The 22371-nt window shown below is 49.8% G+C and overlaps 10 protein-coding genes across 10 annotated transcripts; 5 read left to right on the top strand and 5 right to left on the bottom strand.

Annotated features, from left to right (window-relative positions):
- Nucleotides 1-470: 470 nt before the first annotated feature.
- VTP21DRAFT_7988 (uncharacterized protein) lies at nt 471-1746 on the top strand (the record flags this gene model as incomplete). The annotated part of the gene is made up of 4 exons (XM_069398789.1): nt 471-591; nt 697-1097; nt 1184-1333; nt 1402-1746. The coding sequence occupies 4 exons, from the start codon at nt 471-473 to the stop codon at nt 1744-1746; spliced, it is 1017 nt and encodes a 338-aa protein (XP_069246004.1).
- Nucleotides 1747-2218: 472 nt separating this feature from the next.
- Nucleotides 2219-2813, bottom strand: VTP21DRAFT_7987 (uncharacterized protein; the record flags this gene model as incomplete). Its single annotated transcript, XM_069398788.1, has 3 exons — nt 2219-2337; nt 2422-2545; nt 2616-2813. 3 exons carry the CDS (start codon nt 2811-2813, stop codon nt 2219-2221), a joined length of 441 nt encoding a protein of 146 aa, XP_069246003.1.
- A 1500-nt stretch (nt 2814-4313) lies between these two features.
- On the bottom strand, nt 4314-5347 carry VTP21DRAFT_7986 (uncharacterized protein; the record flags this gene model as incomplete). Its single annotated transcript, XM_069398787.1, has 4 exons — nt 4314-4850; nt 4947-5006; nt 5094-5112; nt 5229-5347. The coding sequence occupies 4 exons, from the start codon at nt 5345-5347 to the stop codon at nt 4314-4316; spliced, it is 735 nt and encodes a 244-aa protein (XP_069246002.1).
- A 350-nt stretch (nt 5348-5697) lies between these two features.
- On the top strand, nt 5698-6638 carry VTP21DRAFT_7985 (uncharacterized protein; the record flags this gene model as incomplete). Its single annotated transcript, XM_069398786.1, has 5 exons — nt 5698-5885; nt 5967-6074; nt 6150-6324; nt 6421-6515; nt 6590-6638. 5 exons carry the CDS (start codon nt 5698-5700, stop codon nt 6636-6638), a joined length of 615 nt encoding a protein of 204 aa, XP_069246001.1.
- Nucleotides 6639-6793: 155 nt separating this feature from the next.
- Nucleotides 6794-7527, bottom strand: VTP21DRAFT_7984 (uncharacterized protein; the record flags this gene model as incomplete). The annotated part of the gene is made up of 4 exons (XM_069398785.1): nt 6794-6850; nt 6942-7104; nt 7192-7293; nt 7373-7527. 4 exons carry the CDS (start codon nt 7525-7527, stop codon nt 6794-6796), a joined length of 477 nt encoding a protein of 158 aa, XP_069246000.1.
- A 1033-nt stretch (nt 7528-8560) lies between these two features.
- VTP21DRAFT_7983 (uncharacterized protein) lies at nt 8561-11189 on the top strand (the record flags this gene model as incomplete). Its single annotated transcript, XM_069398784.1, has 6 exons — nt 8561-8734; nt 8804-9073; nt 9128-9576; nt 9655-10414; nt 10495-10599; nt 10689-11189. 6 exons carry the CDS (start codon nt 8561-8563, stop codon nt 11187-11189), a joined length of 2259 nt encoding a protein of 752 aa, XP_069245999.1.
- A 682-nt stretch (nt 11190-11871) lies between these two features.
- On the bottom strand, nt 11872-13242 carry VTP21DRAFT_7982 (uncharacterized protein; the record flags this gene model as incomplete). The annotated part of the gene is made up of 6 exons (XM_069398783.1): nt 11872-11922; nt 11990-12208; nt 12264-12414; nt 12494-12634; nt 12712-12889; nt 12954-13242. 6 exons carry the CDS (start codon nt 13240-13242, stop codon nt 11872-11874), a joined length of 1029 nt encoding a protein of 342 aa, XP_069245998.1.
- A 1283-nt stretch (nt 13243-14525) lies between these two features.
- VTP21DRAFT_7981 (uncharacterized protein) lies at nt 14526-15042 on the bottom strand (the record flags this gene model as incomplete). Its single annotated transcript, XM_069398782.1, has 2 exons — nt 14526-14932; nt 14991-15042. The coding sequence occupies 2 exons, from the start codon at nt 15040-15042 to the stop codon at nt 14526-14528; spliced, it is 459 nt and encodes a 152-aa protein (XP_069245997.1).
- Nucleotides 15043-15267: 225 nt separating this feature from the next.
- Nucleotides 15268-18107, top strand: VTP21DRAFT_7980 (uncharacterized protein; the record flags this gene model as incomplete). The annotated part of the gene is made up of 4 exons (XM_069398781.1): nt 15268-15487; nt 15574-15698; nt 15771-16521; nt 16660-18107. The coding sequence occupies 4 exons, from the start codon at nt 15268-15270 to the stop codon at nt 18105-18107; spliced, it is 2544 nt and encodes an 847-aa protein (XP_069245996.1).
- A 1855-nt stretch (nt 18108-19962) lies between these two features.
- On the top strand, nt 19963-22323 carry VTP21DRAFT_7979 (uncharacterized protein; the record flags this gene model as incomplete). The annotated part of the gene is made up of 3 exons (XM_069398779.1): nt 19963-20133; nt 20224-21636; nt 21796-22323. 3 exons carry the CDS (start codon nt 19963-19965, stop codon nt 22321-22323), a joined length of 2112 nt encoding a protein of 703 aa, XP_069245995.1.
- Between the last annotated feature and the right edge of the window lie 48 nt (nt 22324-22371).

Genomic DNA, 22371 nt, shown 5'->3' with positions numbered 1-22371 from the left:
GCAGGCTGTATTTGGCGGTCTCATCCTCCTCCAAGTGAAGATGCAGTGTCAGGCGGGTGGTGAAATTCGTTACGCGTAGAAATGAGCCATCAGAAATCTGATATCAATATTTTTGTGACGAAATGTATCAGCAGAGGAATGTCGCACACTAGTTCCTTCCAACCTCCCCTTTTTACTCTCTTCCTTTCTCTTCTTGCTGCCAGAGATTGATCTTTTATGAGAATCTAATAGACAAGATAGCATACATATACAGCTGAGCGAACAAACAAGTTCCTTGCCTCTCCATTTTTCTTTTTTTTTTTTCCTCCCATTTTTTCCAATAATCCCCCTCCCGCCACCTCCCACCCTCTCCTCCTTGTTATTTCCCTTTATTTATCCTCTCTAAATCATAATCTAATCTATTACACCATTGTCCCGTATTCATCCAATCAACCGTGTTCACCACTTTTTTTTCATTTTTCTTTCTAAGCATGACAACTGAATCGCTTATAACACAAGTCTTACCAGATGGATCTCCGTCGTCCGTTCTCGCCAACGTCATTACGCAGGCTTCCGCGAATGGAAAAACCAATGCCAATCCATCCAATAAAGGTGAGCCTTTTTTTTTCCCTTCTCAACGCGTGCATTCTACCAGGATATGATATCCATTATGCACTCGGACGCAATTCTGAGCCTTTAACTATGATTCCAATGCAGTGGTTGACGTGCGACCATCCAACATCAATTCAAAGTCAACGCCAGATCCTGGCCTTCTCGTTAAATCACCCACCTCACCCTCGCATACCCAAAAACAGCCCCGCGGATTCCTGTCTCTCCTTCTCTGCTGCACTTCACGCGCTTTTCTGGATCTCGACTCTCCCCGCTTCCTCAATCTAGCCAAACAGGCCCCCGTCGCCGCCACAAGCCCAGCGGCCGATCCCCCCCACGAGGAGGAGAGAAAAGTACCTCAGGAAGACGCCATAGTAGAAGAAGAGCATCTTGGGCATCAGGGGAAGGAAGAGCCATGTTGGCTTTTAGCTCCGCTGGCTCCGGAGGATAGCGGGCGAAAATGCTTGGTGCTCGATTTGGATGAAACGCTAGTCCACAGCTCATTCAAGGTTAGCCATAGCGATGGACGCATGGTTGGAGCTCTGCGTGCTGACGTGCTTTTTTTTTTATCCTCCTCCCCTCAACGCTATCATAGGTGGTCCAAAAGGCCGATTTTGTAGTGCCGGTGGAGATTGAGAACCAGATACATAATGTGTACGTGATGAAACGGCCAGGAGTAGACGAGTTCTTAAAGCGAGTGGGGGAGTTTTTCGAAGTGGTCGTCTTTACCGCTAGTCTTGCCAAGGTGATTCCATGCTCCCGCTATGTTTTATTTTATTTCTCCCTTTCTCACTCGCCTCATGCCGCTTCTAGTACGCCGACCCGGTGCTGGATCTCCTTGACATCCATAAGGTGGTGAAGCATCGCCTCTTCCGAGAGTCTTGCTACCAGCACAAGGGAAACTACGTCAAGGATCTGTCGCAGCTAGGGCGTGATTTACGCAACGTCGTCATCATAGACAACTCCCCCGTCTCGTATATTTTCCACCCCATGAATGCGGTCCCCGTGTCCTCTTGGTTCTCGGACCCCCACGATACCGAACTGTTGGACATGCTGCCGTTCCTGCAGGATCTCTCCACCTCCCATGTCGAGGACGTGGTCGCGGTGCTGGACAACTCGCTGGAACCGAATAAAGTGGACGCGAAATGGGTTTGTTAGATGGTGAACGGGTTTTCTTCGGGCTGGGTTCATTTCAATGCAATCTTTGCTGGCATCCTATTGTCTTTCATCCATGTTCTCCTCTCCTCCTCCCCCCATATATGTTTTTTTTTGGTATTTTTTTTTATTTGTTATACCATCCATCATGAAGGTTGATCTCCCCTTCTCCCTTCATATTTCCCTCTATGTTAAGTCTATTGTATTGATTTTTCTTTTTATAATGAACACTTGCCATTTTTTTTCTCTTTTTTACTATTTTACCATTCTGCTTTTGAAGACCCCCCCCATATACTTTTGACTTTCAGACATTAGTTAATGATGCCCCTTTTTTATTATCTGAAATAGGCCAAATATGATGGGAATAAATTTACACATGATACAAGAAAGTTCCTACAAAATGCGATGAGAGGGAATGAAGGGAGAGGAGGAGGAGGAGAAGCGGCTCTGATCTATCCTGAAGGGCTAAAGCAGCCTATACCATCTCGATGTCCAGGTCTTGCCCGTATTGGTATGCTTCGATGGCGGATGCGAGCTCAGCCTCTTCCTGCGCGAGAATCTCGTCTAGCATGGGGTCGTATTCTGTGTTTGATTCTACAGAGCAAAAGGGAAAAAAAAAATATTAGTATAAAGGCAACCATAGACCAGGGACAAGAGGGGCGGATGAACCCAGCTTACCTCGACAAATTTCATCGAGTAAATCCTCTTCGATGAGCTGCGGCTCGCCAACCTCCAAGAGGAAGGACCGTTCGTGCGCTTGTTGAAATTGCTGCCATTCTTGCACAACGAGTTTATGAATCCACTAAAGAATAGCAAGGAAAAAGCTGTTAATCAGAAACGATTTGGGGAAATGAACCACTATGGATACCTACACTCTCTTCACTCATTCCTCTTCGCTTATCGAATGCTTCTTGCCGCGAGCGCTGTATCCGCTCGCGACACTGCTGCTTGAAGCGATTCCGCCATGCGACATTGTTTCCGCGAGTACAAGTAAGAGGACGACGATGCGGCTGCGGAGCATTGATAGAGGTAGATTGGAAGTGGTGAGCGGGGGTGATGAGTTCAAGCATGATGGATGGATGTCCTTGGTATCTTTGATATATAACGTTTATACTGCAGAGCGATGAACGAAGAAAACACCCGACGAATTCAGGGAATAATTTATATTCCAAATAGAGCGAAATGCGACAGTCACACTTTTTTCGCGTTTCGCGTCTCAGCCAAGTCAACCAATCAGGTTGACAGTCGCGCGAAAATGGAACACGAAGAAAAACACGGTAAGATCTGCCGAGGTGAGTTTTCGCGTTCCGTCGGCTTGGAACCCCAGACTTTCCTCTCATCCACTTTTGCAAAGACATGCCTTAGGTCGCCATAAAGCTCGATGGCAGCTAGTAATTTCCCCTTCTCTCTCTGCAAACAAAGGGTTGGTGACCTTCATGCTATCCATCCAAGAAGCCCACGTGGCATAAAATCGAAATTTTCATCTTCTAGTGCGAGTGAATTTCAGTGCTAGATTATGAAGTCGTGGATTAAGTATAGGCAATCCGTTTGTGCCCATATAATGCTGGATGCGGTTCAGCAAGCCAGAGTAAAGCTCAGCCCAAGAGGGAATACTACAAAAGCCTTTCAATAGGCTAGTCTGCTTCTTTGAATATGGCTGACCCTACTCTTGACTCACCTTTCCTAGCCTTCGCCTAAACCAAGACTGGGAAGGCAACTGTGTATGAATGTACAAACCTTTCCCACGATCATTATCATTAAGTTTCAACATTAAACCGGCTATCTAATCGAGTTGGAACGCCATCAAAGCCAAGAGAAAAAACTTGTATGCAGCAATCTGTATAGCAGAGCCATCGCCACACAATATTTCATGCTGGACTCTCATATTCACAGAGGCGGATGCTTAGGTTTTGCCTTCGAGAGTGATGGAGATTTGTGTAGTTCGAGGCCTCTCTTCCTGGCTTCGTGACGCAATCCCTTGGAGCAATATACATGGACAAATAGAGACGAATGTCCTGGCCATTTGCCCTCGTCTTGCCTCCACAATTGGCTGAAAGTTATGCAATGACATGTAGCTGGACCTGGTTGCATTGGACCATCGCCAATCTCCTGGAAAGCGCTCGTGTGCATGCCTATGCAAATCCTCGACATCGGGATCCTTTGTGATTCATCGATAGTCGTGTTGAGAAAGGAGGCTGTTTTAGTTCCATACTTTATTCATTTTCCCATGTCACCAAATCAATCTTTCATGTTAATGATAGGCAGGAGCCGCTCTCTAGTAACGCCACCCTCGGTGTTTCTACTCTTTGTTTTTTATTCCCCTCGGAAACGACTTGCCTCAACCCTGCGGTTGTCCACAAAGTTCCCTAGTATACCTGTCCAAGAGCAGGGACGGCGAATATATTCAATTGTGTTTTATTAGACAAAATAGAAAACACGTACAAAGCAATCTAAGCTAATGAAAAAAAAAAAAACATATCCTTCCAAAAAAGCAAGGAAGATAAGGGTGGAGAAAAATTCACAATACAAAGGACGCATAGAGCTCATCGCCGATTTATAATTTTTGCTTTTTACAAATCTGTATCCATCTCGTCATCATCTTTTCTATCTTTGCGCTCTCGCCCCTGGGCCCCTTCCTCACCCTCCGGCCCCTCCCGCTGGTTTCCTTGCTCGGACGAGCTCGGCTGTGCCTCCCTGCCCTCCTGCTCCCCGTGCTGCGAGTTGTCTGATGTGGAACTTGGCTGCGGCTGCTCCTCCTGACGGCGTCTTCCTTGCCCGCCCTGGCCCTCGGACAGCGGAAAGCCGCCGAATCCGGCAGAGCCCTGCAGCAGTTGAAGCAGCTGGTCCTGATCCATTCCGAAGCCCTCTGCCAGCTCTCCTCCGGCTCCGCTGGCGGCGGCGCTTCTTTCCGCAGCGGCCCCCGCATTTGGATCGTTGATGAGGCGGTTCACTCTCTGAGAGATGTCCTCGTCCTTGTCTGCTTTCGCATCCTGCATCCAGAAGAAATGCTTCTGGGACGAAGACTTGAATCGGAGAAGATACACGCGGCCATTGGAGGCCTGCTCCACCTTGACGAACTCGGCCTCCTCCGGGAAAATGATCAAATCCTAGGGAACAAGCGGGGCCCATGGAGGTTTTGTTTAGTGGGTTCAGGCAGAGATTACATAGCGCGACCCGCGTTCGAGGCGCGGATATTCACATACCTCCTCAACCTGATTCGTGCGCCGATCCTTCCAGCAAAAGTGGAGTAATTGATCCTCGGTCTACGGGGCCGAATAAAAGAGAAACGAAAGGATAATGATTAGAGGGACAAAAAAGATATGCACACGAGAATGTGCATTACTACATACCACATTCATATACACAAGTCTGATCGACACGTAGTCACGACAAAATTCGAGCGAAAAGAAATATAGGAAAAAAAAAGAACCATGAGATGCCTTTCTTCCGAATGGGCATGGCAAAAGAGAACCAAATCCCCTCACCCTTTCCGCAAATCTGGCTTTACCAGATTTGTGTTCCCTTCTCTGAACAGCTTCCCCGCTTTGAACTCGATGAGATTGCGCTGACGTCGCGGCATAGACTGGAAAAATGAGGCAGCCATGGTCTTGATCTTCGAATTGCCTAGACTCGATGAATGATTAATAGAACACTTTCTCCTCCACCTATGGCCAAAGAAGTGAAAGGGATAATGAGTAGAAAAGATGGCAGCAATCTACCGGAGAAGAAGTGAAGTGTGAAAAAAGAAAGCAATGGTAAGATTGCGCGTACAGACCTCTGGCCTCAACCGATTTGGGGAATCAAGGGGATGGGTGACGGAGGCGAGTGACGTTGCACCTTACGCAATCTCAACGAAGACGCGTCCATTTTTCCTTCGTTTCGTAACCCTCTCTGCAATCTGCTCTTCCTTGGTTAATCTATCCCCCATTAATACACCAAACCTGAATTTCCAAGATGTCGATTATGGAATATAATGGAGCCGCCATCGTGGCCATGGTGGGCAAGAACTGCGTGGCCATCGCGGCGGATAAGCGTCTTGGACAGCAAGCCATGACGGTGTCGAACGAGTTCCAAAAGATCTTCCCGGTGACGGACAAGACATATATTGGCCTTGCTGGGCTGGCCACGGATGTGCAAACTCTGTAAGCTCCTGGAGTGTGTTCTGGCCCCATGCTTTCGGCGGACTGATTGACTCTGTCTTCTATATTTGTCTTGGTTTGCAGGCATGAGAGCTTTAGATTCAAAACAAACCTCTACAAGTTGCGTGAAGAGCGCACCATCGAGCCAAAGACCTTTGCGCATCTAGTCTCTTCCAGCCTCTATGAACGAAGGTCAGCTTGGCTAATCCTAATCTCTGCATTTTCCTATTTCTTTTTTGCTGAATCTGGATGTTCGTTCGGCTTTAGATTCGGACCTTACTTCGTGGAGCCGGTGATCGCAGGTCTCGACAAGAAGGGCGAGCCATTCATTTGCAATATGGACTTGATTGGCTGCATCAATTTCGCAAAGGACTTTGTAGTAAGCGGAACAGCATCAGAAAATCTCTATGGTGTTTGCGAGGCGCTGTGGGAGCCGGATCTTGTGAGTTTATCCGTTTTGATGCTTGCTCAATTTTTTTTATTTCCTGGCGCTTATGCTCTCCTTCCTTTTTGCATCTGTGTCTCTCGGCACTGATAGGCTCCGGAGGATTTATTCGAGACGATTTCTCAGGCCCTTGTGAATGCGGTGGATCGTGATTGCTATTCAGGTTGGGGTGCAGTAGTCCATGTGATGTAAGTTGGAGCTTCGCGTGTTTCTTCTCCCTTTACCATTCCTCCGCTCACCCATGTCATTTTGTTATCCATAGTACGCCGGATAAGGTTATCACTCGCACGCTCAAGATGCGCCAAGACTAAAGTGGAGACTCTATTTTTTGCTTTTTCTTTCCAATAAACCATCGTGTATATATATATATATTTTAAGAACAAGGATATTTTGTTTCTCTTCTTTAGAAATGAAAGTGTTTGCTAGATTAGTGTGGGTAAAGTTCGGTTTACTATTTACAAACGAGTCATGATGCCTCTGAATGGCTTCGAAGGTGGATGATTTCTGCCATTGCATTGAGAATCTATCAAAGTGAACATGAAAATAACATGGTCAGCTCCCAAGTGAAAAACACAACCAACACCCATCTCGAGCAAATTAAAAAGGCGATTTACCAGGGTGTAATAGGCTTTGATCTCGGAGACCCTCTGCGTGCTCCGTGCGGCGCTCTTGTCTAGAAGCACCAGCTTCTTCCCGATGAATTCCTTAGCCTCGTCGAGCGTAAGTTGTGGATAGAATTGCTGTCCCACATGGACGTAGACATGCTGAGTACTTGGCCTGGAAAATACACAGAGAAGAAGCAAGAAAAAAAAACAGTTAGGGGCACCGATAAGGAGTCGGGCAGCAAAGCAGCTCGAGCATTACACTTTGGCCTGCATCTGGAAGTTGAATCCTAGGTCGACCATGGTATTGAAGGATTTCAAGTTGTGCTCTTGGAAGAATTCCAAGTTGCTCAGCAGCCGACGACTATCACATAACATAGATTAGCTTTCTGTGGCAAGTCATGCTGCACGAAAAAAAAAAGGTCTGAGAATGAGAAACGCACTACTCTGAGATCTCCTCGAGGATCCGTTGCCGCTGCTCCTCCGCCTCTTCCAAATCCCGCTTGATTCGGTTGTTGACCAAGTCTTCATACCGTGCTAGTTTTGAAGCAATATCCTGTGAGCTGTATTCTTCGTCCTCGGTGGCGGCGGTTGCCATTCTGCTTTATGCTTGAATAACAAATAACACAAGTATACCATATATTTCTAGGCAATTACAAATGGTATGGATATTATTTGCTGTGCCTCATTTGTGACTTCTCATTATTAAATCTCGGGATTATACACATAAGATGAAGGCATCCCGAGCAATTATCTGGAGACGTCGCTAACTATAGAGGCTCTTCTTCCCTTAGACACGTCTCTTGCACATATCGGTTTTCCTAGAAGCTTTCTTAAAGATTTTAGGAATAAGAAAATAAAATCTTGATTTAGAGGTTTTTAAAGTCACGACGAGAAATTTTAAAATTTATGATCATTTTTGTATTGTTCATATACCGCAGCATCATTCTCTTTGTCAGCCTCCTATTCTGTCTCCCTTCCCCTCTCTCTTTCTAGCACCCGATTTGCTGCAATCCAAGGTGATTCCTTGAGAAAATCCACAACGGCTTTGAGCACTATGAAGTAGGGGATACTTAAGAATAAGCAAAAATATGATATAGGATTTTGAAGAAATAATCATCTGGTTTTCACATTATTGCTCGCGTTGTTTATAGACTGGGAGTTAAAGCCTTTTGCTTATTCGACTGTCCTCCCCCCTCAGTCGTGGATCGTATTTATACATTGTAATAGAAAACTGCAAATTAATAGAAAGAAAAGGAATGGTGACTGAACTCCACCTTGTGCGGTAGGCAATACGGATATCCGTTCGGCTACCTGAGCAGTACGTGATTAGTTATTAACAAATCTAAAGCCCAATCGTCTTAGAATTACATAGAACGGTTTTTTTTATCCTCACTTTTTTTGCTCCCTTGAAGGACGGCAAGCTGCTGGTGGTAAGGAGGATATCGGGAACTACTATTTCCTCAGTTTCGGTCAGCCACAAACTAAAGTAATATCCTGGATTTCCTTATTGCACCGAAATAAATTCATTGGCTTAGCTCAATAAAGTTTCCTGTCACAGCGCAAAGATTCCCTAGAGAGAGTGTAGCATTGGGGAGTGGAAAGCGATTCCTCCCTATCTTCTCCTCGAGATGTCCATAGTGGCGATAACCGAAAAAAATACGAATATCCACGTTGTTAATCATATTCGGGAATCGCTACAAAGCCATCGGAAAAGGCTCCATGTGATCGTGCTGGCATGGATGACGATTAGGATTATTGGCTATTTTTATTTCAGGCTTCCATCTCAAGCGCGTACTTCGAAGGTTTTATTATTAGTATGAATATTGGGAAAAGTAGCGTAAGAGCTCATATATGAATCTATAAATCATAAGAAATACTGTACGGAGCCTGTCTGCCTCGAAACCGCTGCGAGCATTCTTGGAAAAATCAATGTGTCTGTCTCTCCATGTGATAACTTTTATGAATTCGTATGTGGAAGGTTCAAAGAGTACCACCATATCCCACCCAACGCACCCAAATGGCGAATATCAGACGAAACACAGGAGGAGAATCTCTTGGCCATTCGAGATATTTTGGAGAGTGGTTATGACGGTGGGAGCGTGGGTAATTTGACGAAAGAAGAAGCGCGTAGTGATAGAGAAGTATTTGAAAAAGCAAAAATGGTCTACGATGTGTGCATGCGTGCTTCTGACTAGGCTGGGAAAGTGGAAAAACTCATGTCTCTGTTGAAGCTTGTATTGGAAGGGTTCCCTCTTCCGCACCCGTTACCTGACTACTACAGCGGTGAATTAGACAAAAGAGCGGTGGACGAAGACAAGGATGTAAAAAAATCACTGGGAGCCGTGCTTGGCTTGCTGGCCAACTATGGAGTTAATGGACTTTTCCAATACGACTCTTGGCCCGATGTGAATGTGACCAGGTTATGGCTCACCCAGCCGGTACTTGGATTACCTGTCATCGACTACTATCGAAATGAAACCATCGTCAATGCATATAGTGTCGCAATTTCAGAATCATTTACGAAAATTGTGAATGATGTAGCGGTATGGCCAGAGGCGCATCCTCTCGATCCGAGCATATGGAAGCTTGTTTCGGAAGAAATCATTGATTTTGAAAAGCAGCTGATAGAACATATACTGCCACCGTAAGTGGAATCGTTGCCTCAAGGAGTTTTGTCATCAAGCGAATACTTTTTACAAATTATCTTCCTTCTTTCCACTAGGCAGCAAATAGACAGAGTGGACCATTTCAAGAATCCCATGAGCATCACTATGCTTCAACATCTGTCCCCCATACTTGATTGGCGCGATCATTTTAAGCAGCTTTATTCCAAGGTGGCGGTAGCCCCCCTAAATGTAGATGTTTTTGTGAGTGGACCAGAATATATAGGCAATCTCTCTACCATAGTGGAAAACACCCGGGCTTCCACTCTGCAAGCATTTTTACTTTGGAGAACCATCCGCGAATATGTGGAGTATCTTCCCGAGCAGTATAGTCAACCCCTCCGCAACCTGAAAGACCAAATCTCAGGCACAAAACACGGGTCCACCTGGCCACGCTGGCGCACATGTATTGACGAAGTGAGCCAGTATATATGGCATGTACCAGCTCGACATTTTGCACTGCGCCGCTTCGACCCGGACAGCAGGCACGGTCTCGCAGAGATGCTTGAAAACATTCGCCAAGAGTTTATCTTTAAACTCCCGTATCACAATTGGCTCGATGACAGAACGCGCGCCAATGCTCTTAAGATAGCACAGAAGCTGGTATTTATGGCCGGATATCCGTCAAAGTCTCCCGACCTCATGTGTCCAAGTGATTTACAAAGATACTACGCTAAATTCAATGTACCAAAAGATGACTTTCTGGGAACAGGTGTTGCAGGAAGGACGTTTAAATTTACTAAATTCATTCAACGACTCGGCAATGCTCCTGATCGCTTTAGTTGGGAGATGGCCTCATACGCAGTAAATGCATACACGGTGAGAAAATCCAAATAGGGTGCTTCTTCGATTATTCACCTTTTTAATTTCTATCTTCTCTATGATGGTATCGATCGTAGCATCTTGGGTTGGTGCATATAGCCATTCCTTCAGGCATCGCTCAACCGCCTTATTTCCACAGTGAGCTACCAGCATATTTAAACTATGGTGCACTTGGGTCCATAGTTGGGCATGAATTAACGGACGGTGCAGAAATGCGGCAATTACCAATGTTTCACGGTGAAAGGTGATCTAACTTCTACGATTGCAATAGCATGAGTTTGACGACCAAGGTCGCCTATTCGACCAACAAGGTGCGGTGCATGATTGGTGGAGTGAAGCGTCCTCGCGCCAATTTGAGAAAAAGGCGCAGTGTTTTGTCGATCAATACTCCAACTTTACCATTAGTACCCCCGATGGAAGAGCAGTGGCTGTAGATGGCCGAAACACACTGGGCGAGAACATCGCGGATAATGGGGGAACGCTGCAAGCATACTATGCGTGGAAAAGAGCCCTCAAGCATGCTCGGCATGACCCGTTATTGCCTGGGTTAGAGCACTTCACCCCCGAGCAGCTTTTCTTCATTACGTGGGCAGGAAATGCCTGCGGATTCTCAACCCCGGCAAGGCAGCTGCAAGAGGTACTTACGAATGAGCATTCGCCCGCCGTGTTCCGAGTCAATGGGGTGGCCATGAACTCGGTCGAATTTGCGCGTGCTTGGAATTGCCCACTAGGATCGAACATGAATCCAAAGCGGAAATGCAACGTTTGGTGATATAGCGTGTGTAGCCCAGCTTCCCCATTTTGCCCTTTTCTGGCGCAAGACTCTTCGTCAATTGGATCCCCAATCATCCTAGAGCAGTGTCAGGTTGTGATTGTGAAATTTTCATATTCTTTAGATGAAAAGCTAGCGAGTGGTCGTGATAACTGCTACCCCCTCGAGAAAAATTCACCTAATAATCTATTACTTTTAAAATTCCACTATCGAAAAATGCTTTTGGCTTATTTGGGAAATGCCAAACCTACAGTATATTAATTTATTAAATTTTCATCCCCAGATTTCTCTCACTTGTTCAATATGCTAAGCTAATTAATCTAGGACGCACTAATGGTGAGTCCTAGATATTCTTATGAACGAGAATAGACAGTTAAAAGGTCTATTCTCGTTTGTCACCCATTTATCACGTTTGCGTTACGAAACCCACACTCGCAACTAGCTTCGACATGAGTCTTATTGAGAGGGCTCAAATAGGATGTCTTTCGCCCCTATTTCACCCGTCTGATTACGCGGTATATGATACAAAAAGATAAGAATACAACGTGGCAAGAGCAGCCAAATATAACAACCAAAAATGATAGCAATAAATAGAAGGCGCAGTGTTTCAACATGATTATGGATGGCATAAATAGAGGAGATGAGATGGGTAGCATGAAGTTGGGGGGAGATGCCTTTGGCCTCAAACAGCGGGGGGCATTCTATACCACACGTGCCTTTTAATCTTGTCCAGCTAGCGTGTTTCAGACCAAGGTTAGTCCCGTGCACAGGGAAAGCCGCGTGGCGCCAAAAGCACTTACCGTGAAACGCTGCTCCACGTCCACCACCAGCAGCCCGTTGCGTATTAGGTCTCTGACCTGCAGCGACACTCTATCCGGCTCCGGGAACCGCCCCTGCTGAATGTTGGTCAGCAAATCCTCATACCCGTCCGGGCAGAAAGGGTAGCTGCCGACAATCAGCGTGTAGAGAATGACCCCCAGCGACCAGACGTCCGCCGAGAACCCATCGTATCGAGAACACTAAGCCCAGAGTAAAGTAAGTAGCCGCGTCTTCACCGGAGAGACTCTCCCTTACCAGCAGCACCTCGGGGGCCACGTACTCCGGGGTCCCGCACGCCCCCGCGCACAACTCGCCGTCACGCTGATAGGCCGCAAACCCAAAGTCGCCAAGCTTGACGTTAAAATTCTTGTCGAGGAAGATATTCACAAGATTCAAGTCCCGATGGCTATTGCCAATAAAGGAGGGCATGCCCCGTTTAATAACACACCCAACCACAGCCGCCTAATGGGAACACGGCAAGTTACCATATGTTTTTCTTGTGGAGATATTCGACCGCGGATAGGAGCTGGTGGAACACGACCCACGCAAGAGGCTCGTCCATCCGAGAATGGACTAGGAGATAGTCGAACATCTCGCCGCCCTCACAGTACTCCATGACAAGATTCCTAATGGAGAGGAAAAAAAGGCGGCTCAACATCTTGCTCCCTTCTCCCGGCGACTCTCCCTCCATTCGGACACTTACGTATTGATGAGGGTCTTGTAAATGGCAACGACTTTCACAATGTGCTCATGGCGCAGTCCACGCACAATGTCTATCTGGCGGGCGACGTCGTGAGCCTTTGCCGATGTCAGGGTGGTGATGCTCTTTACGGCGTAGAGACGTCCGGTTTCGGCGTGTTTGGCAAGGTACACTACACCTACTCCGTCGAGGGGAAAGGGTTAGTGGGGGGACGGAGTTTACCATTCATCGGGCATGACCGTTACCTTCGCCGCCCTGCCCTATCTTTCTCTCGATAATCAGGTTGCCGACTCGCCCATTAATCAAGTATCCGAGGGTGGTATACAGGCGTTTCACGAACCGCCCCCGCAGTGCCCCGCGTGCCAGTCGATATACCTGGCCCCAGCCTCCTAATGCACTGGCGGTTCCGCCATGCGCATTCGTCAAGGAGGTATGGGTGGTGGTGCGCGAAAGCCGCAGAGACGTTGGTTGAAGGAACAAGGGAGCCGAGAGGGAGGTGGTGCTGGTACAGGGAGTGCGGAAAGGAGTCTGCATATTTCACATAGGGTACAACGGCTCTGGACTAATGACAGAGACGGACAAAGCTAATGAAGAGGCTTGCAGAGAGAAGAGAGCAAGAAGCACAAAGGGGACCAAGTTGCAGAGAAAATGGCGGGCGAATAAGGCAAATAAGGGGGTGCGTTATGATATCTTACAACATGGGTTTAGTTTTTCGGGCAACAAACAAAACGCTTATTTTTCCTGGCCTTGCATCGGGTCACATGACATGTGGCACAAGACATTGGGGATGTGGGATGGAGAATGACGGGATGACCGGCATCTTCTGCATTTTCACGAGCCCAGCGTTCTGTTTTGTTCCCTCCCTCCCGGTCTGCCCGCCGATGGCTGGCCATCCGGACCCTCCCCCTCCCCCTGATATGCTCTGAATCCTTTCTACGATAATGCGCGGGCAGGAGAGGAGATGCAGTTCCTCTGCGATTGCCTGCATGCTGTTTGGCCTCCTTCGTATCTTGAAAACTCTACGGGAAATAGGCAGGCGCTTATGCTATCAGTGTGTCGCACACATAAAATTGAACTGATAGGGGTGTACAAGGACCTCTATCTTAGGCTGAGCTCCCTTGTAACCATGACCTCATCATTTTTTTTGGGTGTCGTTTCAGCCCCTTCAGAAATTGCCAATTTATGGCTGAAGCCAATCCAGTCATGCTAGCCTTCCCTTGGAGTTGGGTGCCTTTTAGCGTTAATTTGAGGGGCCTTGCTATTTTACGAATCTATATTAGTTTGTTTGCTTTTTGGGCAGACGAAAACTTTCCGAGATCTGTGCATGCTGCAGTTTAGTCTGGGGCTCCTGCCGGCTAGTTTTCTAACAAGCAGAAGCAGCAGCAGAAACGCACCCACATAATAGTAATAGTACAACTCATTAATTAAACGATGGGGCCCTCGGTGCTTTGCAAACATGCAGGCAGGCCGTCCTTGCAATTGTACAACCAGAGAGGAACCTTCAGAGATTGCAAGGAGTGTCCTAGTCGCTCAGAGAGAGCAACTCTGTGATTGTGACTAAAGACGCTCATCGCATGCAGTATGCCGTATCTTCGGATACCTTGCCAATCCGAGGTTAGGTGCGATCACACAAATTCAGCCCTATTGGCGCCGATTCATAGTGCAGTCGCCTCTCTGATTAGTGTGCCGGCTGGTCTTGAAGACGCAGATGACAAAGCGCTACTAGCAGAGTACGGCAGAGGTTGGAGGCCGAAGCCCTCCGCCTCCTCTGCGACCTTGCCAGAATCAGGCTGAAGTATTCTCCAGCAATGGATGCCTTACTCAGCCACCAAAGCCTGTGCAATGATAGGGAAAATAGCGTCACGGGCATCGGGAGCAGTCGGTTGGCTGCAGCAGAAAGGAGATAAATTAGGGAGCATCGCCATAAAACCCTCCGTGCACAGCGCCGCATTCAGGTTGAGAGCGAGCAACAAAAGCGCAGCCACATAGCCTGCTTTGCTACACAAGCCCATGCTGTCGCCTTGCCCCATTCTCAGCCAAGGAATCCAAAGGAAACCCTCGCGGGATGGCTGCTTGTGGGCGATGCCAAGTTGAGGGCGGTTTGAGGAGGGCAGGGGCCACCGATTGGATGTTGGCCTGTTCTTGTGCTCGGTGTAACGGCTGGCATCGAGCGGTATGAACCTGTCGAATGTCTCTTGTTTCTTAATTGAAACTACGTATTCTCCTTTTTCGTGCAATAGTTTATTGTTTAGAGTCCTTCTGCTAAATTCCCTGGTAATCACCCGGCGGTTCTCCAGCTATTTTCCCGAGCGCTTGTCTGCATCCATCTTGCATTCCCTAATTCCTCACTTCTCTTCTCAGTGACCCTTCCTCCTTCTCCATTGAAGTGGTTTCCTCTTCCCGCCATAGCAACCATCGTTCTCTAGCTTTTTCTTAAGGGAGCGAGACACTGGTTAGGGTAATTGAGGCACTGCCAGAGGGATAGTGGCCTAACTTTTGCTTATAAACATTTGCAAATCAAATATCGTTTAAGGAATCGCTGCTATTCGCTTGAGCTCCATGAGATTACACTGGCAGAGCGTTCTTCTCTTCCTCATTGTCGGCAGCATTGCACCTCTCCTCGCTCACGCCGAAAATGGATTTGCATATTGTCCCAATGTCCCTACCTATTTAAGTCTCACCAGTGTGACCTCTAATCTCTATGGCTCGAATTCAATCAATGTCACATTGCTGGGTTCAACTACGCAAGAAGTCCCGGGCGAAAACTTGGAACGAGGAAGTAAGTGCACCAAGAGGGAGAGGAGAGAGAGCTGTCTTTGTATTGGAATTTCGATACTAATGTTACCATTCATCTTAATTGGATAGCATTGGCGACGGCATTTATCAAAGCATCCATGGCCAACGTGGAATATTACAGTCACACGCAGAACTTTTGCGAGCTGGTGAAGGGAAACTGCCCCGTCCGACCAGGAAATGTGACCATATCTCTGGTAACGTATCTGGAGCGTTTTCTAAACTTAGGAGACCGAGAAATTAACGGTTGTTGACTGCTGTTTCTATAGCTGGTCCCTCTTCCGAGCCCTAATGTTCCTCTGGGCAGCGTGACCACTTCGTTCCATGTAAAAGACCCGCTCACTTTTTCGTTCACCTGTATCACGACCGACCTGTCATTCCAGCGCGTCTCCTGGCAGTTTGGCTTCACGTGGACCACCATTGCCATCACCCTCTTCTCCTCCATCGTCTCCATCATGCCTGGCCTTGTGCACCGGCCCTTATCGGGAGATATCTTCATCTACTCCAGCAACTATGCCCTGGAATCCAAGATACTGGGGGCGAAGACGCCCGGTTTAATTGACTTGGTGTTTTACGCCCAGTTCATTCTGGCCAGCGGCCAGCTGAGCCTAGGCTATCCCGGCTTCTACCCGTGGTTCGTGGCGGATTTCTCGTGGGCAGGTCTCTTCCTCGGGATGGACTGGCTCACCAATATTGTCCAAAGCACATCCGGTGTCTCCTCCCCATCCTCGACCGGCACCGGCGCCTCTACGGCTCTGAGCCATGACGCGCAAAAGCCTTCCGACAAGCAGCTCGCGGATACCGTTGCCTCTCTCGCGCACAAAGGACTGGGGAGGTTTTCGACTGTGGCGGGCGTGGATCCGCAGGGGATCTTTCTAACGGTGTTCATTTGGTTTTTGATAGTGATGGGTGCGGTGGTTGTTGTGCATATCGTCATCTTTTTCATCACCGAGCTACTGGCTTTCCAGTGGCCGTACCGATATGGGGGAGCGAGGCCAAAAGTAATCAATTTCACCCTCGGTAAGTTTCGTCTACTTTGGTCGGAGGGCACAGTTGAAGGGCGAAGAAGGGGGATGGAGATGTTGGGAAGCTTCTTCGTTTGCATTAGGAAACGGACAATGTAATCCAGCGTCTGATGTGGTCTTTTTTTTTGGGTAGGAAATTTCCTTCGCATCCTCTGGATATTCTACCTTCCTCTCGTCTCGGTTAGTTTCTATCAATTGATGACGCCCTCCGTCTGGTATCTCAACATGTTGGCGGCGCTGATGATCATCTTTCCCCTTCTTGGGTTGATGGCGTACGTGTCCTACCTCATCCTGCGGGTGAGGCCCCCCTCGGTCCTCTTCGACGATTTCGGGATTTTGCTTCGCTTGGGGCCGCTCTACAACATGTTCACCGATGATACCTTCCAGTTCTTCCTGGTGGCGCTGGTGTACCGGTTTGTGTATGGCGCCATCCTCGGGCTGGCCCACGACAGCGGGACGGCGCAAGTCGTGATATTGTGTGTGGTGGAGGGGGCCTATTTGGTCGGTCTTTCGCTGATGCGGCCCTACGCGGATCTCGGGGTGAACCGGTTCCACCAATTTTTCGCGTTGCTTCGCACCCTCATCATGTGTCTATCCCTCGCCTATATCGACGCGTTTCGCGTGGGCGAGGGCTCCAAACAGTATGTGGGGTACGTGCAGATAGTGCTGCACTGGGTGGCGTATCTTGTGTTCTTCGTAGCCTCGAGCAAAACGCTGCTCGCGCTTGTGCTGGGCTACGACGGGGACATGCTGGAGTCGTTAGGGGCGCGAATGTGGAAGGCCCGAATGTGGCAGAGTAGGCAAGCAGAGGGGCGGGTCAACGCTGCCGTGCCGGCGGTGGATCTAGCGGCCGCGGGAGACGAAGTTGGAGCCAGTGTTTCCCCCACACTGCCCTCGCTCCCGCCTATGCCATTTGAAGAGCCCTACGACTCGGCGGGATATGCGGGCGGGTATGAGACCCCCTCCACGGGGTACCATCAGCGATCGTGGTCCGGGGCGTACGACGAATATGGCATGAGCGGCATACCCAGTGCACCCCTTCCCGCCTCACCCGTCCATCGAGCCTCAAGCCCCGTTAGCTCGGCTAGTAGCCCGCGCCACCGTCCGCTCTCCTTGGGTTCATCGCTGTCTCCCCATTTGAATCCTACTCACTTGGGCGATGAACCCGAGTCAAGCTTCTATCGACACTCGCGACGAAGCATCCGACGAAAGCAACGTCGCGCCACCCACTCACCCCGATCTCTCTCCCCTGCGCTTGGCCCCATCCCGGCCACCCAGTCGCTCTACGACCCGGTCCATTTCTACCCATTGGCTGAAGAGAGAAGGACCCCCCCGCCCGACCCGGCGTTTGGCGAAAATTGGGTGGGGAGAGGCCAATGTCCGTCGTGCGGGACTTCTGGATTTTGTGCTTGTTATTCGAGCGCGACAGGGCCGGAGAGCTCCGCTGGTTATGATAGCTCAGCGCCTGGCGAAGAGCTGTATGACAGCCCGTCGGCCCAGCATGCCCCATATCCCCTTGCCACTTTGCCAGCAGAGGATGCAAATCGATATGCTGGTGGAAGAAGGGAGTTCTATGACTAGCAATAAAATGGGAATGCAGAGGAGCCCAGCACTATTTTGCATTCTCCCTTCCTTCCTCTCTCCCTTCTCTCCCTCCCTCTTTCTCATTCCCCCCTCTCGCCGCTTCCCCCGATCTCCTGTCGCCTATCTAGTTTACCCCCCTGAACAGTGTCCCGTCCTGAAGCAGGTGCTTGCGCTCAATTCAAGGGAAAGTCGAAGATAACCACGGTTTCCTCTCCTCCACTTGTGAACGAGAAGGCAGTGGATGTTTGACTGACCACAAGCGTAGCCCGACCAGTTTCTCGCCCTTTCAGCGTGGATCCGATTAGCGCACTATCCCGAGGTGCTCGTTGTTAATATCTTTCCGATCAATTGGTTCCGGACCTCGGAAGGGTCACAGGCGAAGCCGAGACTGGTTTTTGTTCAACAAAAGGGCAATCTTGGGTTAAATTGCTTGCCTCACATATAGGGTCAGCATTTACGTCACCCAGATTGGACTCTTCGGGCTACCATGTTCTTTTTTTGTTGATTCCGCACGCATATCCCCACGCTTCACTGCATCCATTGCCTAGTTCTAAATGATTATGAAATATCATTCATTCCCGCTTTGGATCCCCGATACTAGTTCATTCTGTAATTTTATATATTTTTTATTAATTGCCATTAATTAGACGAATATTTCGTTTTATTTATGAGCTGGTAGCCCGGCATTTCCTCCCCTCCCCCCTCCCCCCTGCCATTTGCTGTCCATCTCACATGACTTTGTAAGCGACTTGCTCCATGCTGATTATTAATTCATTTTGAAGTTATTTAATCAATAAAATCCAAATTGTGGTTCTGTGCCGCGCTCCGGTTGTTTGTTTTCTTTTTTACGCAATTATTATGTGATTGAGTTTAGGGTTGCTGGCAAAAAGATGGGGGTGTGGTGAGAGCGAGCGGAAACAGGATTTCGACGGATCCCGCCTTGCTTTTTACGGCTAAAGCTACCAGGCGGCAACCGCGTCCTCCCCGCTTCTCCCTCCCCAAACCGCCGGGCCGCCTCAGCCTTCCCGGGCCAACTTGCCGCTTGATCGCGAGAGCGCCGCCCCCCGCCCCCCTCGCCTGTCTTGTGTGTGTTTTCTGTTTGGGCTGGAGCCGCTGTCGAGCCCAAACAACTCGCTGGCGTGGCCCAACTCTCTTGCGAGCGGTCAACCTAATTTTATTTGATTTTACCTTTTTCTGTCGCCCCTTTCCTTTTGGTGTATCCCGCCCTTCAACACAACATGGAATAAAACAGTTCACAGAAAACCTAAGTGAAAGCTTTTTCCACCCTAGCGTCTGCTGCGGCTTTATTAGCGGTTGGCCTCTGGGCTGCCTTATCCGCCAGCTGTCGTGCACCGGCATCCGCGACCGCTCTCGTAATGGATGGGAACCCCCTTCATCCTGCGTCTGAAGGCTTGCCGCAAAGGGACTTTAATTAAAATTTAAGGTTTCTATCTTATTTTCCAAGCCGCTTGAGAAGTTTTTTTCTTAGGACCTGCTGGCGGGCCGCTTTTTTTCCCCTCTCCCCGCCCTCTCGCGCTTCTCTCTCCAGTCGACTTGCAATCTCCCCTCCCCCATACTTTTTGTTTCCCCCCGTCCCCCCCCCCTGAAGAAAGGAGAACAGCGGGCGGGAAGAGATGTAACGAGGGAACCTCAGGCTTAACCACACTGTTGATTTCTGATTCCTTCCACTCCGTAATTTATCTTTCTGTTATACTCTGCGATTCTCCCCTCATTATCTTGCTATTTATTGCCTCCCCGCCTATTTCTATTTTTTATTATCATTATTCCCTCTACTTTATTCTATTTACACTCATTTGTGCTCTATCAGCCTCGGCTCTGAATACTTCTCGTGATGCAGGGAAAGCCCTTCTCCCCAAAAGTTTTCCTGGCCCCGCTCTGGTCCTTCGGTGGCGGCGAGCAGTCGCCTTGGTCCCTCTCACCCCTGTTTTTCCACTCGAAGCCTCCCAAGGAAGAAGAGCGAAGATGCCCCGCCAAGGCATGCGAACGATGTCGGATTCGAAAGGTACGATGGCGGTCGGTGGATGGCACATCGACGGCATACCCCCCTCATCTCCCTTGGCTCATCCCCCCCTAACATGTTGTCTCTTTCTAGGCACGTTGTAGTCTCGATTGGCCGACCTGTTCTCGCTGCAAACAAATGGGCCTGGACTGTTTCTATCCGGCCACCAACACCGGCCTCGCCGGGTTCATCCGCATGTTTTCACAGCGCGTCAACCAGGCCAGCGGTCGTGTGCTGCAACTTGAGCAGCGATGGCGTGAGATCAAAACAGGCCTTGCAAGTCGCGGCATCGTGAGACAATCACTTGGCGGAGGCAGCGATGACGCTGCCGCGTCGGTACGGCGACTCCTGGGCCTGCCTCAGAACTGGGCCGTCACCGAAGGTCCGAAGGGGGTAAGCGTGCAGACCGATCTTATGAACCTGTCCGAGTTGATGGATTTCGCACGGCATCAGCTCGGCCGAATAAAGCTGCCCCCCGACTTTGAAATCTTCGGCGGGGGCGGATTGGCCGGAGGAGGGGGTGGTGTTGGTGGTGGTGGCGGCGGCGGCGGCGGCGCTGGGGGTAAAATCCGGGGAAAGCGTGACGGCCCTGCCCGGAGAAGGCGGAAAGGCATCGAAATCCAGGTCACTTTCCTGCGTAAATACGGGCTCTACTCCTCGCCCGACGACATCGCACCCATACTCCCCCTGCCCCCCTCCCCAGAGTCCACCCCGGCCTCGACGGCGTGCAAGGACGAAGAGCCCGACGCCCATCTGGACATCCCATTCTACGCAGACTCGGTCGAGGTGGTGCTGCGCGTGATGGTGGAGTGTCACTTTTTGTACCGAGTGCTGGATGCCAAGGAATTCGTCGCGTCTTGTCGTGCGGGCGTGCTCGACCCCCTGATGAAATGGTCCATCTTCGCTTGGACCGCACGGCACATCATAAACCAGCATGGCGAGGTGCCGAACCGCGACCGCCTGCAGACCTTTGCCCAGATTGCCTACGAAAAGGCCCACGCCCTCCTCTCTGAATCCTTCGACGAGCCACGCACCGCCACCGTGGTGGCGGCGCTGGCGCTGCACTACTACATCATCTACGACGGGCGACAAAGCCCCTACCTCGGCCTGGCCCGGCAACACATCGACCACCTGCGCACGGTGGGCGAGGATTCCGAGCCCTTCCGGAGGGCCGCATGGGCGGTCACCCTCATGGAGCTGCTTCGCGCTGTGTTCGTGGATTACTCGCCCGTGCTCGACGAGCTCCGCCCCGAGCATGAGCCCCGCGTGCTCCCGGGGGACAACATGGAGACGGCCACCTGTGTGGAGTGCAATATCCACGGAGCACGCGCCCTAAAGGTCCTGGCGGACATTCTCCAGCGCAAGCTCGACTACGACACGGAGGCCGTGTTTGCCCAGGATGCCGAGCGGTTACTCACAGAGCGAGACCGGAGAAGACCGCCCGTCATGCGCGTCAGCGTGGACGCCGTGACGGGGGTAGTATTGCGATACGTGGCTGAGTATGAGGTAAGCAGCATGGGAAAAAAAACTTGGAAAACTCGTTTTGCCCAGTCGCTGGAGTCATTTTGATTTTGGGGATGAAGTGGGCATGTTGGTTGAGATATTAACCTTGGATTCTTGTTTTCCCCCCTCCCCCCCCCCCTCTCCGCTGCCTCTGCTCCTAAGATCGCCTATGCTGCAGTGCATATTCAGCTCTACGCGAACATCTTGAGCGAGGCCCTACGCAAGTGGCGTCGGAGCGAATGGTCGGCCGTGGAGCGGCGGGCCCATTCCGTTTGTAAACGCTATGCGCACCAGATCGTGGACATCCTCTCGCGACTGATGGAGGTGGGCGAGCTTTGCCTCATCTCCGAGCAGGCCGACCCGATTAATGTGGCCGCCATGGTGCACAAACAGCTCTGCCTGCACTCGGCCGACTCGGAGGAGCGTGCCGAGGCCTTCCAGTACCTGACCCGGTCGCTGGCTTTCCTGAAGGTGTGCGCATCCCGGCAGCTTCTGCACATGAACAAGGTGTTGAGCGCGGTGGAGACGTTCGTGAACGAGATGGAGGTCGAGAGTATGAGCGGTGCGGGCCCTTTTGCCGTCGAGAATGGGATGCAATTCGGCACTGCCCTAGCTAACGAGCAGCCCTTTGCCCCGAGGTTGAACGGAACATTACCAGGCGGACATGCGTGCTGGACAAATTACATCTAAAAAGTGCATTCTGACTTCTCTTTTGTTACTATTTTTCTTTTTTTTTTT

Source organism: Calcarisporiella thermophila (assembly GCF_041956535.1).
Source record: "Calcarisporiella thermophila strain CBS 279.70 unplaced genomic scaffold VTP21scaffold_35, whole genome shotgun sequence".
In the NCBI taxonomy this organism is placed as follows: domain Eukaryota; kingdom Fungi; phylum Calcarisporiellomycota; class Calcarisporiellomycetes; order Calcarisporiellales; family Calcarisporiellaceae; genus Calcarisporiella; species Calcarisporiella thermophila.
This window is presented reverse-complemented; position numbering and strand designations above follow the sequence as displayed.